This window comes from Oncorhynchus nerka, linkage group LG6, assembly GCF_034236695.1.
Source record: "Oncorhynchus nerka isolate Pitt River linkage group LG6, Oner_Uvic_2.0, whole genome shotgun sequence".
Lineage (NCBI taxonomy): Eukaryota > Metazoa > Chordata > Actinopteri > Salmoniformes > Salmonidae > Oncorhynchus > Oncorhynchus nerka.
In genome coordinates this window covers 76,265,609-76,283,295 of record NC_088401.1, presented here as the reverse complement: position 1 = coordinate 76,283,295, position 17,687 = coordinate 76,265,609, and the positions used below count along the sequence as shown (strand labels likewise).

Here is a 17,687-nt window from a genome sequence, read left to right as displayed (position 1 = left end):
CTCTCCAGAACACTACACACAGTCAGAGTCTGACTCCTACCCCTATCCCAGCTCCCCTAAAGGTACGCCCTACACCCTACACCCTACACCCTAGACCCTACTCTCCAGAACACTACACACAGTCAGAGTCTGACTCCTACCCCTATCCCAGCTCCCCTAAAGGTACAACCTACACCCTATACCCTACACCCTACTCTCCAGAACCCTACACACAGTCAGAGTCTGACTCCTACCCCTATCCCAGCTCCCCTAAAGGTACAACCTACACCCTATACCCTACACCCTACTCTCCAGAACCCTACACACAGTCAGAGTCTGACTCCTACCCCTATCCCAGCTCCCCTAAAGGTACAACCTACACCCTATACCCTACACCCTACTCTCCAGAACCCTACACACAGTCAGAGTCTGACTCCTACCCCTATCCCAGCTCCCTTAGGGTACAACCTACACCCTATACCCTACACCCTACTCTCCAGAACCCTACACACAGTCAGAGTCTGACTCCTACCCCTATCCCATTTCCCCTAAAGGTACAACCTACACGATACAACCTAAACCCCACACCCTAGACCCTACTCATCAGAAGTCTACATACAGTCTATCTACCCTACACACAGTCAGAGTCTGACTCCTACCCCTATCCCAGCTCCCCTAAAGGTACAACCTACACCCTACAACCTAAACCCTACACCCTAGACCCTACTCATCAGAAGTCTACATACAGTCTATCTACCCTACACACAACTAACAGTTGTTTTGTATGTGACCATCGGTGAATATATCTGTCTTTAAAAGACTAAGGCATTTCTAAGGATCTCTCTATATATATCTATCCTACTGTCAATCTATCTTTCCCCAGCTCTCCGTGCTCCTAGGAGAAGGTATTCTACAGGAGGAGATGAAGAGAACTGGAGTCACAGCAGTCTTCAAAGAGTGAGACTCTCTCTCTCTCTCTCTCTCTCTCTCTCTCTCTCTCTCTCTGTGTAATAATTCCATATTTACTGTCATATTTATTTGTGGAATAATATTTGTATTTATTCTCTTCTACTTTCTCTCTCTCCTTCTCGCTCTCTCTATGCCCCCTCTCTCTACCCCTGGTGTGTGTCTGTGTGTCTCTCTCTTTCTCTCTCTCTCTCTCTCTCTCTCTCTCTCTCTCTCTCTCTCTCTCTCTCTCTTCTCTCTCTCTCTCCCTCTCTCAGATCCAGAGTGGTATAGGGAGGATGATCCTAAAGGAGGAGATGAAAGCTAGATCTGGTTGCTATGACAATGACCCTTGGGGCAGCGCCCGGAATTCCCGCAGCGGCAGCAAGGAGGCTCTCACCACTACCAGCTACAACAGCACCGGCTACAACAACACTGTCAATGGCTGTGAGTGTGTGGTGACTGTGTTGTATTGAATCATCTTCACTTTGTTTGTTTTCCTCTTTATCTAACACTCTCCTTCTCCCCCCTGCTCCTCCTCCTCTCCTTCTCCCCCTGCTCCTCCTCTCCTTCTCCCCTGCTCCTCCTCCTCTCCTTCTCCCCCTGCTCCTCCTCCTCTCCTTCTCCCCCTGCTCCTCCTCCTCTCCTTCTCCCCTGCTCCTCCTCTCCTTCTCCCCCTGCTCCTCCTCCTCTCCTTCTCCCCCTGCTCCTCCTCCTCTCCTTCTCCCCCTGCTCCTCCTCCTCTCCTTCTCCCCCTGCTCCTCCTCCTCTCCTTCTCCCCCTGCTCCTCCTCTCCTTCTCCCCCTGTTCCTCCTCCTCTCCTTCTCCCCTGCTCCTCCTCCTCTCCTTCTCCCCCTGCTCCTCCTCTCCTTCTCCCCCTGCTCCTCCTCCTCTCCTTCTCCCCCTGCTCCTCCTCCTCTCCTTCTCCCCCTGCTCCTCCTCCTCTCCTTCTCCCCCTGCTCCTCCTCTCCTTCTCCCCCTGTTCCTCCTCCTCTCCTTCTCCCCCTGCTCCTCCTCCTCTCCTTCTCCCCCTGCTCCTCCTCCTCTCCTTCTCCCCCCTGTTCCTCCTCCTCTCCTTCTCCCCCTGCTCCTCCTCCTCTCCTTCTCCCCCTGCTCCTCCTCCTCTCCTTCTCCCCCCTGTTCCTCCTCCTCTCCTTCTCCCCCTGCTCCTCCTCCTCTCCTTCTCCCCCCTGCTCCTCATCCTCTCCTTCTCCCCCTGCTCCTCCTCCTCTCCTTCTCTACCTGCTCCTCCTCCTCTCCTTCTCCCCCTGTTCCTCCTCCTCTCCTTCTCCCCCTGCTCCTCCTCCTCTCCTTCTCCCCCTGCTCCTCCTCCTCTCCTTCTCCCCCCTGCTCCTCCTCCTCTCCTTCTCCCCCTGCTCCTCCTCCTCTCCTTCTCCCCTCTGCTCCTCCTCCTCTCCTTCTCCCCTGCTCCTCCTCCTCTCCTTCTCCCCCTGCTCCTCCTCCTCTCCTTCTCACCCTGCTCCTCCTCCTCTCCTTCTCCCCCTGCTCCTCCTCCTCTCCTTCTCCCCCTGCTCCTCCTCCTCTCCTTCTCCCCCCTGCTCCTCCTCCTCTCCTTCTCCCCCTGCTCCTCCTCCTGTCCTCCCCCCTGCGCCTCCTCTTCCTGCTCCTCCTCCTCTCCTTCTCCCCCTGCTCCTCCTCCTCTCCTTCTCCCCCCTGCTCCTCCTCCTCTCCTTCTCCCCCTGCGCCTCCTCCCCCTGCTCCTCCTCCTCTCCTTCTCCCCCTGCGCCTCCTCCCCCTGCTCCTCCTCCTCTCCTTCTCCCCCTGCGCCTCCTCCCCCTGCTCCTCTTCCTCTCCTTCTCCCCCCTGCGCCTCCTCCCCCTGCTCCACCTCCTCTCCTTCTCCCCCTGCTCCTCCTCCTCTCCTTCTCCCCCTGCTCCTCCTCCTCTCCTCCCTCCCACTTGCTCCTCCTCCTCTCCTTCTCCCCCTGCTCCTCCTCCTCTCCTTCTCCCCCTGCGCCTCCTCCCCCTGCTCCTCCTCCTGTCCTTCTCTCCCCTGCTCCTCCTCCTCTCCTCCCTCCCCCATCCCTTCTCTACTCCTCTCATCCAGTCTTTCCAAGCCTCATTGCTGCTTTGATGTGCTGTATTCATCTCAGTGCATCATGGGTACCCAGCATGCTCTGCTCAGTTTGTTTGTTTGAAACCAAAGACAATACAGTATGGAGATAGGCAGAAACTGCTTTTCCAATAGAAATCCTCGATCACACTTGTAGGCGATGTCATGGCGACATTGGCTAGCTAAGCTCATGCGCAGAAACACGTCATCGAGTCTAACGTTCATCTCGCGCGGAACTGCGCATGTGCAGGCCACCAAATCAAAGACCCTCCTTCGATATAAAGTTGTTTTTAACTCAAATTAAAAGATGTCAGTTCGTCACGTTCATGAGGTTGGAGTAATAACATGTTCAACTAGTGAAGACATTGGTTCTGATCTAGGTTGTGCCTGTAGATAGAGAAAATGAACAGTGAATGAAGAATCTCTCACTTTTCTCATTGACTTCTCAAAGCCCAAACCCCGGCCTGGTTTGATTGGTCTGTTTCACAAGCGTTCCTGGAAGTCTGTTTCTGTCTGTTTCGGTGATGTTGTACCTCTGGGTTTAGAAACGCTGTGGTGAAAGTCCTCTAAATGTCCAATCTTTCAGGAGGTTCTCTCTCTCTTTCTCTTTCTCTCTCTGTGTCTCTCTAATCTAATCTCACTAATCCTGTTTTCCCTGGTTTCTCTCCCTCAGCTCCTCCATCCCATTACAGCTTAGACAGTGGTGAGTACAACAGTGAAACACTATTACATACATAACATACTGTGCCACCTTACATTAAATGTATGTGTTTGTAAACATCGCCCTCTACTGCACATTCAGTTGGTTGTCAATCTCTTTCCTGATTTACTCTGATATATTAAGATCTATATATGACCCCCAACTGTAAAGCAGTTGTGACAACTTATGTAAAAAGATATTTATAAATATATTGCATTGATTGACTGCTTTCATCTGTTCCAGACTCATACAAGTCAGCCTCTCTACCAGGATACAGGCGGAACGGTGTCAACAGGGTGACCATCAACACTATAATATCCTTTATCTATACAGTTATGATCAAATCTCTTGAGATGAAAATGTATTTTGACAGAAAGACCAGGAGGCAGCGACCGAACATTCTTTACATCGAAGGCTGTAATTCAAGCCAACCTCCTAGTTGTCATGGAAGCTTACTTGACAAACACAGCTGTAGCATCACTAACAGGTCTCTATGTGTATCCCTGCAGCCCCAGAGTGCAGCCGCAGACTACTACCAACAGTATGACAGCAGCAGTGAAGTCAACTGGGGAACCAGAGGTAGGAGGGCTGTGTAACCACCCTGGGTTCAGGTCTCAATACATTTATAACATTGTGCTATTTCCTTATTGCATGATGGTAATCAGGTATTTTGTCTATTTTTCTCTCCTGCAGAATACAAGGTAAGGGTCTGAAAGTTGGTTGGAAAGTGGAGTGGACTGTCAAGCAGTATTCTACAATAACCAGCACGATGTTAGACTGTATTCTCCAAGTGGTGTGTTATGAACCTCTGGTGGGGAGAAAGACAATTCCTACTGGATCACAAAGACTGTGGTTTGTTCATGTAAGGCACTAGGACACTATAGGCCAGTATAGCTGCTCTCTCTCATTCCTGGCTCAATGACCCTATCAGAGGGCAGCAGTAGAGTCATGGCATCCTGCCCTGGTCTGCCCTAGTCAAAGATGAGGATGTCCATATGACGATAGGGTAGGAGAGACTTCCTGAGAGAGAAATGGAAATGGAAGGACTGCCAATAATCATCTCATTCTATAGAACACCTCTACTATGTTCCATACAATGGCTTCTATGCTGTGATTACAAAGGAAACAGTGGTGTTATGACTGAGACAGCTGCTGAAGCTGTTCACCTGAGATATGTGGTTTGTGGTCAATTCCATTTCACTTCAATCAATTCAGGAAGTAACATGAAATTGCAAGTATTATCAGAATAGGAATTGGAATTTAAGTATACTTCCTGATTTGAACCCAACCCTGTTAACTACATATATCTTCTACCTCTATCTGACCTGTCTGTTGCAGGTGTACCCGTATGAAGTACTGATCGTGACCACCAGGGGGAGACACAGACTGCCTAAAGACGTAGACAGAGCCAGACTAGAGGTGAGGTTCTGACCTGGCTTAATTTGGTGGTTGATATTTCATCAAATAATATGTTCAATGCTGCCTCCTATCCTTGCTTCTAGTTAAAGGTCACTAATCCAGACATTATCCACATAGTCTACATGAGTCATACTACAGTGTCTCCCTGTGTTCCTCTGGCTTCCAGCGTCATCTGAGTCCCGAGGAGTTCCTACAGGTGTTTGGGATGACCGTGGCAGAGTTTGACCGGCTGGCTCTCTGGAAGAGAAATGAAATGAAGAAACAGGCCCAACTCTTCTAACCATGGAGAGAGAGAAAATTAGAAGAGAGAGAGAGAGAGAGACAGAGAGAGAAACTGTTCTAAATAGAGAGAGACTGTTAATGACAACAGAGAGAGGTCTTACGTCAGAATGAGAGAGTTGCGACAGACAGACAGACAGACAGACAGACAGACAGACAGACAGACAGACAGACAGACAGACAGACAGACAGACAGACAGACAGACAGACAGACAGACAGACAGAGGGAATGTGTAATTTCACTGCCACAGACTGAACTAAACCCTCCCCACCCCACCACTGCCCAGGGTCAAAAGAGAGAGAGACAGAGGGAGAGACACAAAGTTCAGGAGACTTTTGGCTTTGCCTTACTATTGTGGATGATTTTATACCTTTTGAGTGTGCAGCACCAGCAAACTAAGTGACTAGAATGTAGATATCATTTACACCTCTTCACCACATCAGAATGAATGAATGAATGGATGGACGAATAAACACACAATGCTTATGTTTTTAAATGGATGTTCATTGATGATCATTTCTCCTTTTACTTTACTACTTGTATCTTGTGGTTTACAGTGATACTGGCAGCATGCCCATCTTTTAATGACATCATACCTATATTTTAATGACATCATACCTGTGTTCCAATGACATCATGAAATTATTTTTCTGACAATGAAAACATTTCTTCACATTGTGAATGTGTACAGTACAAAAGAAGGATTGTTGCTCCACCAGATATGCTAATTATTCACACAACAATAGGCTACAGACTGGATGTATTGACTGTCAGGAAAACGAACACATGCTAGACGTACCTGCTGTAGCGTTGTGATAGAGGGAACACTATTGCTTACACACGGGGATAATAGTTGAATTATGAATACGTATTCATCTTGGAACATTGCATAAACAAACATTAAATACAGTTTGTATTGCGGACATGAAATGAGAAGTGTGTAGCTTGGTTAACATACAGTTCTAGACTACAGTTGTTTGCAGTTATGAAGACGTATCCAGTCACAACACGTAGGTTGCAGATGAACATTCATAACACAATATTCGGAGGGTTGGTTTCCTTGACACGTATTGATCCTCTACTCCTGGGCTGAAAACGTTCATAGTCCGGGTCTTATTTGATCAAATTGATCCTTTTCATTTGAAACTACAAAACATACTGTAACTATCTCCTTGTCATAGCTTTTCACAGTTACATCATGTATCATTTATTCCAATAAAATGATGTTTTCATGTGTATGTGACTGTCAATCGATCAATTAATGAATGAATATGGTTGTTTATATGTATGTTGTACTTCTGCATCATGGGGTGAACCCACAACCATCTGTGCCTCCAAGACTCAGACCTTTTTGCAGTTAGAGGTAGGTAGGAAGGGTTATTGCAGACCTTTTTGCAGTTAGAGATAGGTAGTGAGGCTAATTGCCATACTGCTCTATGAGGGTACTAGCTTTAGGACCCAGCAAAGAGCGGGCTGTTCATTTCTCTGCAACTTCATTGAGAGAGGCAGAGAGAGAGAGAGAGAGGCAGAGAGAGAGAGAGAGAGAGAGAGAGAGAGAGAAAAGGAGTCTGCTATGTATCAAGTGTAGCTGTCAGCGCGGTCTCACATGGGGCTGCTCTCCGTCACAGTCTCTGGGTGAGCCCAGGAAACCACCTCTCTCTCATCCATTACTTCCATCGGGATGGACACCAACAACAGATGTAAGTGTCAGTCTTAATCCGCTTTTCATTTCAAGTTAATCCATAGTGTAAAATGACACAAAGTAAGCTATTATGTAGCTATTATTTCAAAGTTGTGCAACTGTTTTTTTTAAACCAACCAATAGGGATATGCGCATAAATTACAACTTTAATTGCACTGTTTTTTGACATGGGAACTGCTGCCATACTGCTACACAAACTCTCTGTTTATTATTCATGCATAGAGAAGGCTAATTGTAGAGAGGCTAACTGTAGTCTAATTGCCTGTTTAGGATTCTCATCATTTTGTTGACAACTTAGTAAACATCAGAAGAGCACTTTGCAGGGAATGGAGCAGAGAATTGGATTGTTGGAATTATTTTTATATTACTATGGTCTAAGTTCGCTGTCCGTTGGCCATAGGCTTTAGAAAAATGTGATAGTCCAAAATACTTAGAATGATTGGCAGTTTACCACCTTACTGTGTTTAGTTTGACTTGTGCAAATCGTCTCCCAACACTGCAGACAGTGATACGTTTTCCCCTAGCCTCCCCCCTCCAACACTGTAGGCAGTGATACGTTTTCCCCTAGCCTCCCCCCTCCAACACTGCAGGCAGCGATACGTTTTCCCCTAGCCTCCCCCCTCCAACACTGCAGGCAGCGATACGTTTTCCCCTAGCCTCCCCCCTCCAACACTGCAGGCAGCGATACGTTTTCCCCTAGCCTCCCCCTCCAACACTGCAGGCAGTGATACGTTTTCTCCTAGCCTTCCCCCTCCAACACTGCAGGCAGCGATACGTTTTCTCCTAGCCTCCCCCTCCAACACTGCAGGCAGCGATACGTTTTCCCCTAGCCTCCCCCTCCAACACTGCAGGCAGCGATACGTTTTCTCCTAGCCTCCCCTCCAACACTGCAGGCAGCGATACGTTTTCCCCTAGCCTCCCCCTCCAACACTGCAGGCAGCGATACGTTTTCCCCTAGCCTTACCCTCCAACACTGCAGACAGTGATACGTTTTCCCCTAGCCTTCCCTCCAACACTGCAGGCAGCGATACGTTTTCCCCTAGCCTCCTCCAACACTGCAGGCAGTGATACGTTTTCCCCTAGCCTTCCTCCAACACTGCAGACAGTGATACGTTTTCCCCTAGCCTTCCCCTCCAACACTGCAGACAGGGATACGTTTTCCCTAGCCTCCCCTCCAACACTGCAGGCAGCGATATGTTTTCCCTAGCCTTCCCCTCCAACACTGCAGGCAGCGATACGTTTTCTCCTAGCCTTCCCCCTCCAACACTGCAGGCAGCGATACGTTTTCTCCTAGCCTTCCCCCTCCAACACTGCAGGCAGTGATACGTTTTCTCCTAGCCTCCCCCTCCAACACTGCAGACAGTGATACGTTTTCTCCTAGCCTTCCCCCTCCAACACTGCAGGCAGCGATACGTTTTCCCTAGCCTTCCCCTCCAACACTGCAGACAGCGATACGTTTTCCCCTAGCCTTCCCCCTCCAACACTGCAGGCAGCGATATGTTTTCTCCTAGCCTTCCCCTCCAACACTGCAGGCAGCGATACGTTTTTCCTAGCCTCCCCCTCCAACCTGCAGGCAGCGATACGTTTTCCCTAGCCTTCCCCTCCAACACTGCAGGCAGCGATACGTTTTCCCCTAGCCTCCCCTCCAACCTGCAGGCAGCGATACGTTTTCCCCTAGCCTCCCCCTCCATCCTGCAGGCAGCGATACGTTTTCCCCTAGCCTCCCCTCCAACCTGCAGACAGCGATACGTTTTCTCCTAGCCTCCCCCTCCAACCTGCTGTCAGCGAACCTGCACAGCGTTTTCCCCTAGCCTCCCCCTCCAACCTGCAGGCAGCGATACGTTTTCCCCTAGCCTCCCCTCCAACCTGCAGACAGCGATACGTTTTCTCCTAGCCTCCTCCAACCTGCAGGCAGCGATACGTTTTCCCTAGCCTCCCCTCCAACCTGCAGACAGCGATACGTTTTCCCCTAGCCTCCCCTCCAACCTGCAGGCAGCATTACGTTTCCCCTAGCCTCCCCCTCCAACACTGCAGACAGCGACATTTTCCGCTAGCCTCCCCTCCAACACTGTAGGCAGCGATACGTTTTCCCTAGCCTTCCCCTCCAACACTGCAGGCAGCGATACGTTTTCCCCTAGCCTCCCCCTCCAACGCTGCAGGCAGCGATACGTTTTCTCCTAGCCTCCCCTCCAACCTGCAGACAGCGATACGTTTTCCCCTAGCCTTCCCCTCCAACACTGCAGACAGCGATACGTTTTCCCCTAGCCTTCCCCTCCAACACTGCAGGCAGCGATACGTTTTCCCCTAGCCTTCCCCTCCAACGCTGCAGACAGCGATACGTTTTCCCTAGCCTCCTCCAACCTGCAGGCAGCGATACGTTTTCCCCTAGCCTTCCCCTCCAACACTGCAGGCAGCGATACGTTTTCCCCTAGCCTCCCCTCCAACCTGCAGACAGTGATACGTTTTCCCTAGCCTCCCCCCTCCAACCTGCAGACAGTGATACGTTTTCCCCTAGCCTCCCCTCCAACCTGCAGACAGTGATACGTTTTCTCCTAGCCTCCCCTCCAACACTGCAGGCAGCGATACGTTTTCCCCTAGCCTCCCCCCTCCAACACTGCAGGCAGCGATACGTTTTCCCCTAGCCTCCCCCCTCCAACGCTGCAGGCAGCGATACGTTTTCCCCTAGCCTCCCCTCCAACACTGCAGGCAGCGATACGTTTTCTCCTAGCCTCCCCCTCCAACCTGCAGACAGCGATACGTTTTCCCCTAGCCTTCCCACTCCAACACTGCAGACAGCGATACGTTTTCCCCTAGCCTTCCTCCAACACTGCAGGCAGCGATACGTTTTCTCCTAGCCTCCCCTCCAACACTGCAGGCAGTGATACGTTTTCCCCTAGCCTCCCCCTCCAACACTGCAGGCAGCGATACGTTTTCCCCTAGCCTCCCCTCCAACACTGCAGGCAGCGATACGTTTCCCCTAGCCTTCCCCTCCAACACTGCAGACAGCGATACGTTTTCTCCTAGCCTTCCCCCTCCAACACTGCAGACAGCGATACGTTTTCCCTAGCCTCCCCCTCCAACACTGCAGACAGTGATACGTTTTCTCCTAGCCTTCCCTCCAACACTGCAGGCAGCGATACGTTTTCCCCTAGCCTTCCCCTCCAACACTGCAGGCAGCGATACGTTTTCTCCTAGCCTTCCCCCCAACACTGCAGGCAGTGATACGTTTTCCCTAGCCTCCCCCTCCAACACTGCAGACAGTGATACGTTTTCCCCTAGCCTCCCCTCCAACACTGCAGGCAGCGATACGTTTTCCCCTAGCCTTCCCCTCCAACACTGCAGACAGCGACGTTTTCTCCTAGCCTCCCCTCCAACACTGCAGGCAGCGATACGTTTTCCCTAGCCTTCCCCTCCAACACTGCAGACAGTGATACGTTTTCTCCTAGCCTTCCCCTCCAACACTGCAGGCAGCGATACGTTTTCCCTTGCCTCCCCTCCAACACTGCAGACAGTGATACGTTTTCTCCTAGCCTTCCCCCTCCAACACTGCAGGCAGCGATACGTTTTCCCCTAGCCTTCCCTCCAACACTGCAGACAGCGATACGTTTTCCCTAGCCTTCCCTCCAACACTGCAGGCAGCGATACGTTTTCCCCTAGCCTCCCCCTCCAACACTGCAGGCAGTGATACGTTTTCCCCTAGCCTTCCCCCTCCAACACTGCAGGCAGCGATACGTTTTCCCCTAGCCTTCCCCCCAACACTGCAGGCAGCGATACGTTTTCCCTAGCCTTCCCCTCCAACACTGCAGGCAGCGATACGTTTTCCCCTAGCCTCCCCTCCAACACTGCAGGCAGCGATACGTTTTCCCTAGCCTCCCCCCTCCAACACTGCAGACAGCGATACGTTTTCTCCTAGCCTTCCCCTCCAACACTGCAGACAGCGATACGTTTTCTCCTAGCCTTCCCCTCCAACACTGCAGACAGTGATACATTTTCCTCCTAGCCTTCCACCTCCAACACTGCAGGCAGCGATACGTTTTCCCTCCTTCCCCTCCAACACTGCAGACAGCGATACGTTTTCCTAGCCTTCCCTCCAACACTGCAGGCAGCGATACGTTTTCCCCTAGCCTCCCCCTCCAACACTGCAGGCAGTGATACGTTTTCCCTAGCCTTCCCCTCCAACACTGCAGGCAGCGATACGTTTTCCCCTAGCCTTCCCCTCCAACACTGCAGGCAGCGATACGTTTTCTCCTAGCCTTCCCCTCCAACACTGCAGGCAGCGATACGTTTTCTCCTAGCCTTCCCTCCAACACTGCAGGCAGCGATACGTTTTCCCTAGCCTCCCCCCCTCCAACACTGCAGACAGCGATACGTTTTCCCTAGCCTCCCCTCCAACACTGCAGGCAGCGATACGTTTTCCCCTAGCCTTCCTCCAACACTGCAGGCAGCGATACGTTTTCCCCTAGCCTCCCCTCCAACCTGCAGGCAGCGATACGTTTTCCCTAGCCTCCCCTCCAACCTGCAGACAGCGATACGTTTTCTCCTAGCCTCCCTCCAACCTGCTGTCAGCGATACGTTTTCCCTAGCGTCCCCTCCAACCTGCAGGGAGCGATACGTTTTCCCCTAGCCTCCCCCCTCCAACCTGCAGACAGCGATACGTTTTCTCCTAGCCTCCCCTCCAACCTGCAGGCAGCGATACGTTTTCCCTAGCCTCCCCCTCCAACCTGCAGACAGCGATACGTTTTCCCCTAGCCTCCCCTCCAACCTGCAGGCAGCATTACGTTTTCCCCTAGCCTCCCCTCCAACACTGCAGACAGCGATACATTTTCCCTAGCCTCCCCTCCAACACTGTAGGCAGCGATACGTTTTCTCCTAGCCTTCCCCTCCAACACTGCAGGCAGCGATACGTTTTCCCTAGCCTTCCCCTCCAACACTGCAGGCAGCGATACGTTTTCCCTAGCCTTCCTCCAACGCTGCAGGCAGCGATACGTTTTATCCTAGCCTTCCACCTCCAACACTGCAGGCAGCGATACGTTTTATCCTAGCCTTCCCCCTCCAACACTGTAGGCAGCGATACGTTTTCCCCTAGCCTCCCCTCCAACACTGCAGACAGCGATACGTTTTCCCCTAGCCTCCCCCTCCAACCTGCAGGCAGCGATACGTTTTCCCCTAGCCTCCCCCTCCAACGCTGCAGGCAGCGATACGTTTTCTCCTAGCCTCCCTCCAACCTGCAGACAGCGATACGTTTTCCCTAGCCTTCCCCCTCCAACACTGCAGACAGCGATACGTTTTCCCCTAGCCTTCCCCTCCAACACTGCAGGCAGCGATACGTTTTCCCCTAGCCTTCCCCCCAACGCTGCAGACAGCGATACGTTTTCTCCTAGCCTCCCCTCCAACCTGCAGGCAGCGATACGTTTTCCCTAGCCTTCCCCCTCCAACACTGCAGGCAGCGATACGTTTTCCCTAGCCTCCCCTCCAACCTGCAGACAGTGATACGTTTTCCCCTAGCCTCCCCTCCAACCTGCAGACAGTGATACGTTTTCCCCTAGCCTCCCCTCCAACCTGCAGGCAGCGATACGTTTTCCCCCTAGCCTTCCCTCCAACGCTGCAGACAGCGATACGTTTTCTCCTAGCCTTCCCACTCCAACACTGCAGGCAGCGATACGTTTTCCCCTAGCCTCCCTCCAACACTGCAGACAGTGATACGTTTTCCCCTAGCCTTCCCCTCCAACACTGCAGACAGCAATACGTTTTCCCTAGCCTTCCCTCCAACACTGCAGGCAGTGATACGTTTTCCCCTAGCCTTCCCCCCTCCAACACTGCAGACAGCGATACGTTTTCTCCTAGCCTCCCCTCCAACCTGCAGGCAGCGATACGTTTTCCCCTAGCCTCCCCTCCAACCTGCAGGCAGCGATACGTTTTCCCCTAGCCTCCCCCTCCAACCTGCAGACAGCGATACGTTTTCTCCTAGCCTCCCCCTCCAACCTGCTGTCAGCGATACGTTTTCCCCTAGCCTCCCCTCCAACCTGCAGGCAGCGATACGTTTTCCCCCCTAGCCTCCCTCCAACCTGCAGACAGCGATACGTTTTCTCCTAGCCTCCCCTCCAACCTGCAGGCAGCGATACGTTTTCCCTAGCCTCCCCCTCCAACCTGCAGACAGCGATACGTTTTCCCCTAGCCTCCCCTCCAACCTGCAGGCAGCATTACGTTTTCCCCTAGCCTCCCCTCCAACACTGCAGACAGCGATACATTTTCCGCTAGCCTCCCCTCCAACACTGTAGGCAGCGATACGTTTTCCCTAGCCTTCCCCTCCAACACTGCAGGCAGCGCGATACGCTTTCCCCTAGCCTTCCTCCAACACTGCAGACAGCGATACGTTTTCCCCTAGCCTTCCCCCTCCAACACTGCAGACAGCGATACGTTTTCCCCTAGCCTCCCCCTCCAACACTGCAGGCAGCGATACGTTTTCCCTAGCCTTCCCCTCCAACACTGCAGGCAGCGATACGTTTTCCCCTAGCCTTCCCCTCCAACGCTGCAGACAGCGATACGTTTTCTCCTAGCCTCCCCCTCCAACCTGCAGGCAGCGATACGTTTCCCTAGCCTCCCTCCAACACTGCAGGCAGCGATACGTTTTCCCTAGCCTCCCCTCCAACCTGCAGACAGTGATACGTTTTCCCCTAGCCTCCCCTCCAACCTGCAGACAGTGATACGTTTTCCCCTAGCCTCCCCCTCCAACCTGCAGACAGCGATACGTTTTCCCCTAGCCTCCCCCTCCAACACTGCAGGCAGCGATACGTTTTCCCCTAGCCTCCCCTCCAACACTGCAGGCAGCGATACGTTTCCCCTAGCCTTCCCCTCCAACACTGCAGGCAGCGATACGTTTTCCCTCCAGCCTCCCCTCCAACACTGCAGGCAGCGATACGTTTTCCCCTAGCCTCCCCCTCCAACACTGCAGGCAGCGATACGTTTTCCCCTAGCCTTCCCCCCAACACTGCAGGCAGCGATACGTTTTCCCCTAGCCTTCCCCTCCAACGCTGCAGACAGCGATACGTTTTCCCCTAGCCTCCCCCTCCAACACTGCAGGCAGCGATACGTTTCCCCTAGCCCCCTCCAACACTGCAGGCAGCGATACGTTTTCCCCTAGCCTTCCCCCTCCAACACTGCAGGCAGCGATACGTTTTCCCTAGCCTCCCCCTCCAACACTGCAGGCAGCTATACGTTTTCCCCTAGCCTCCCCTCCAACACTGCAGGCAGCGATACGTTTTCCCCTAGCCTTCCCCCTCCAACACTGCAGGCAGCGATACGTTTTCCCCAACACTAGCCTCCCCCCCTCCAACCTGCAGACAGCGATACGTTTTCCCTAGCCTCCCCCTCCAACCTGCAGGCAGCATTACGTTTTCTCCTAGCCTCCCCTCCAACACTGCAGACAGCGATACGTTTTCCCCCTAGCCTCCCCTCCAACACTGCAGACAGCGATACGTTTTCCCCTAGCCTCCCCCCTCCAACACTGTAGGCAGCGATACGTTTTCTCCTAGCCTTCCCCCTCCAACACTGCAGGCAGCGATACGTTTTCTCCTAGCCTTCCCCCTCCAACACTGCAGGCAGCGATACGTTTTCTCCTAGCCTTCCCCCTTCAACACTGTAGGCAGCGATACGTTTTCTCCTAGCCTTCCACCTCCAACCTGCAGGCAGCGATATGTTTTATCCTAGCCTTCCCCCTCCAACCTGCAGGCAGCCATACGTTTTATCCTAGCATTCCCCCTCCAACCTGCAGGCAGCGATACGTTTTATCCTAGCATTCCCCCACCAACCTGCAGGCAGCGATACGTTTATCCTAGCATTCCCCTCCAACCTGCAGGCAGCCATAGCCTAGCATTCCCCTCCAACCTGCAGGCAGCGATACGTTTTATCCTAGCATTCCCCCTCCAACCTGCAGGCAGCGATACGTTTTATCCTAGCATTCCCCCTCCAACCTGCAGGCAGCGATACGTTTTCCCCTAGCCTTCCCCCTCCAACACTGCAGGCAGCGATACGTTTTCCCCCCTAACACTGCAGACAGCGATACGCCTCCTCCCTCCAACCTGCAGACAGTGATACGTTTTCCCCCCCAACACCAGGCAGCCTCCTTCCCCCTCCAACCTGCAGACAGTGATACGTTTTCCCCCTAGCCTCCCCTCCAACCTGCAGACAGTGATACGTTTTCTCCTAGCCTCCCCTCCAACCTGCAGGCAGCGATCGTTTTCCCCTAGCCTCCCCTCCAACACTGCAGGCAGCGATACGTTTTCCCCTAGCCTCCCCCCTCCAACACTGCAGGCAGCGATACGTTTTCCCCTAGCCTTCCCCCTCCAACACTGCAGGCAGCAGCGATACGTTTTATCCTAGCCTTCCCCTTCAACGCTGCAGACAGCGTACGTTTTCCCCTAGCCTCCCCCTCCAACACTGCAGGCAGCGATACGTTTCCCCTAGCCTCCCCCTCCAACCTGCAGACAGTGATACGTTTTCCCCTAGCCTCCCCCTCCAACCTGCAGACAGTGATACGTTTTCCCCTAGCCTCCCCCCTCCAACCTGCAGACAGTGATACGTTTTCTCCTAGCCTCCCCTCCAACCTGCAGGCAGCGATACGTTTTCCCTAGCCTCCCCAACACTCCAACACTGCAGGCAGCGACTGCAGGCAGCTTTTCCCCTAGCCTCCCCCTCCAACACTGCAGGCAGCGATACGTTTTCCCTAGCCTTCCTCCAACACTGCAGGCAGCGATACGTTTATCCTAGCCTTCCCCCTCCAACGCTGCAGACAGCGATACGTTTTCCCCTAGCCTCCCCTCCAACACTGCAGGCAGCGATACGTTTCCCCTAGCCTCCCCCTCCAACACTGCAGGCAGCGATACGTTTTCCCCTAGCCTTCCCTCCAACACTGCAGGCAGCGATACGTTTTATCCTAGCCTCCCCTCCAACACTGCAGGCAGCTATACGTTTTCCCCTAGCCTCCCCCTCCAACACTGCAGGCAGCGATACGTTTTCCCCCTAGCCTTCCCCTCCAACACTGCAGGCAGCGTCGTTTTCCCCTAGCCTCCCCCTCCAACCTGCAGACAGTGATACGTTTTCTCCTAGCCTCCCCTCCAACCTGCAGGCAGCGATACGTTTTCCCCCTAGCCTCCCCCTCCAACACTGCAGGCAGCGATACGTTTTCCCCTAGCCTCCCCTCCAACACTGCAGGCAGCGATACGTTTTCCCTAGCCTTCCCCCTCCAACACTGCAGGCAGCGATACGTTTTCCCCTAGCCTTCCCCTCCAACACTGCAGACAGCGATACGTTTTCCCCTAGCCTCCCCCTCCAACACTGCAGGCAGCGACACGTTTTCCCCTAGCCTCCCCCTCCAACACTGCAGGCAGCGATACGTTTTCCCCTAGCCTTCCCCTCCAACACTGCAGGCAGCGATACGTTTTCCCTAGCCTCCCCCCTCCAACACTGCAGGCAGCTATACGTTTTCCCCTAGCCTCCCCTCCAACACTGCAGGCAGCGATACGTTTTCCCCCTAGCCTTCCCCTCCAACACTGCAGGCAGCGATTTTCGTTTTCCCCTAGCCTCCCCCCTCCAACCTGCAGGCAGCGATACATTTTCCCCCTAGCCTCCCCTCCAACCTGCAGGCAGCATTACGTTTTCCCCTAGCCTCCCCCTCCAACACTGCAGGCAGCGATACGTTTTCCCCTAGCCTCCCCTCCAACACTGCAGGCAGCGATACGTTTCTCCTAGCCTTCCCCTCCAACACTGCAGGCAGCTTTTTCTCCTAGCCTTCCCCTCCAACACTGCAGGCAGCGATACGTTTTCTCCTAGCCTTCCCCCTTCAACACTGTAGGCAGCGATACGTTTTCTCCTAGCCTTCCCCCTCCAACACTGTAGGAAGCGATACGTTTTCCCCTAGCCTCCCCCCTCCAACACTGCAGGCAGCGATACGTTTTATCCTAGCCTTCCACCTCCAACCTGCAGGCAGCGATACATTTTCCCCTAGCCTTCCACCTCCAACCTGCAGGCAGCGATACGTTTTCTCCTAGCCTTCCCCCTCCAACACTGTAGGAAGCGATACGTTTTCCCCTAGCCTCCCCCCTCCAACACTGTAGGCAGCGATACGTTTTCTCCTAGCCTTCCCCCTCCAACACTGCAGGCAGCGATACGTTTTCTCCTAGCCTTCCCCCTCCAACACTGCAGGCAGCGATACGTTTTCTCCTAGCCTTCCCCCTTCAACACTGTAGGCAGCGATACGTTTTCTCCTAGCCTTCCCCCTCCAACACTGTAGGAAGCGATACGTTTTATCCTAGCATTCCCCCTCCAACCTGCAGGCAGCCATACGTTTTATCCTAGCATTCCCCCTCCAACCTGCAGGCCGCGATACGTTTTATCCTAGCATTCCCCCTCCAACCTGCAGGCAGCGATACGTTTTATCCTAGCATTCCCCCTCCAACCTGCAGGCAGCGATACGTTTTATCCTAGCATTCCCCCTCCAACCTGCAGGCAGCGATACGTTTTATCCTAGCATTCCCCCTCCAACCTGCAGGCAGCCATACGTTTTATCCTAGCATTCCCCCTCCAACCTGCAG

The 17,687-nt window shown here is 53.2% G+C and overlaps 2 protein-coding genes across 2 annotated transcripts in view; both read left to right on the top strand.

Moving 5' to 3' along the window:
- The window catches only part of LOC115114989 (actin-binding LIM protein 3-like), a 134,716-nt gene extending 128,082 nt beyond the window's left edge, over positions 1-6,634 (top strand). Inside the window, exons 16-23 of the mRNA XM_065019875.1 lie at positions 863-936; positions 1,203-1,371; positions 3,671-3,700; positions 3,941-3,993; positions 4,207-4,276; positions 4,391-4,398; positions 5,036-5,116; positions 5,283-6,634. Of these exons, the coding sequence (XP_064875947.1) occupies positions 863-936; positions 1,203-1,371; positions 3,671-3,700; positions 3,941-3,993; positions 4,207-4,276; positions 4,391-4,398; positions 5,036-5,116; positions 5,283-5,396 (599 nt within the window). The 3' untranslated portion in view covers positions 5,397-6,634. The remainder of the gene's footprint in view (positions 1-862; positions 937-1,202; positions 1,372-3,670; positions 3,701-3,940; positions 3,994-4,206; positions 4,277-4,390; positions 4,399-5,035; positions 5,117-5,282) is intronic.
- Positions 6,635-6,950: 316 nt separating this feature from the next.
- LOC115124950 (actin filament-associated protein 1-like 1) overlaps positions 6,951-17,687 on the top strand; it is a 121,122-nt gene continuing 110,385 nt past the window's right edge. Inside the window, exon 1 of the mRNA XM_065019874.1 lies at positions 6,951-7,096. Coding sequence (XP_064875946.1) covers positions 7,078-7,096 — 19 coding nt within the window. The 5' untranslated portion in view covers positions 6,951-7,077. The remainder of the gene's footprint in view (positions 7,097-17,687) is intronic.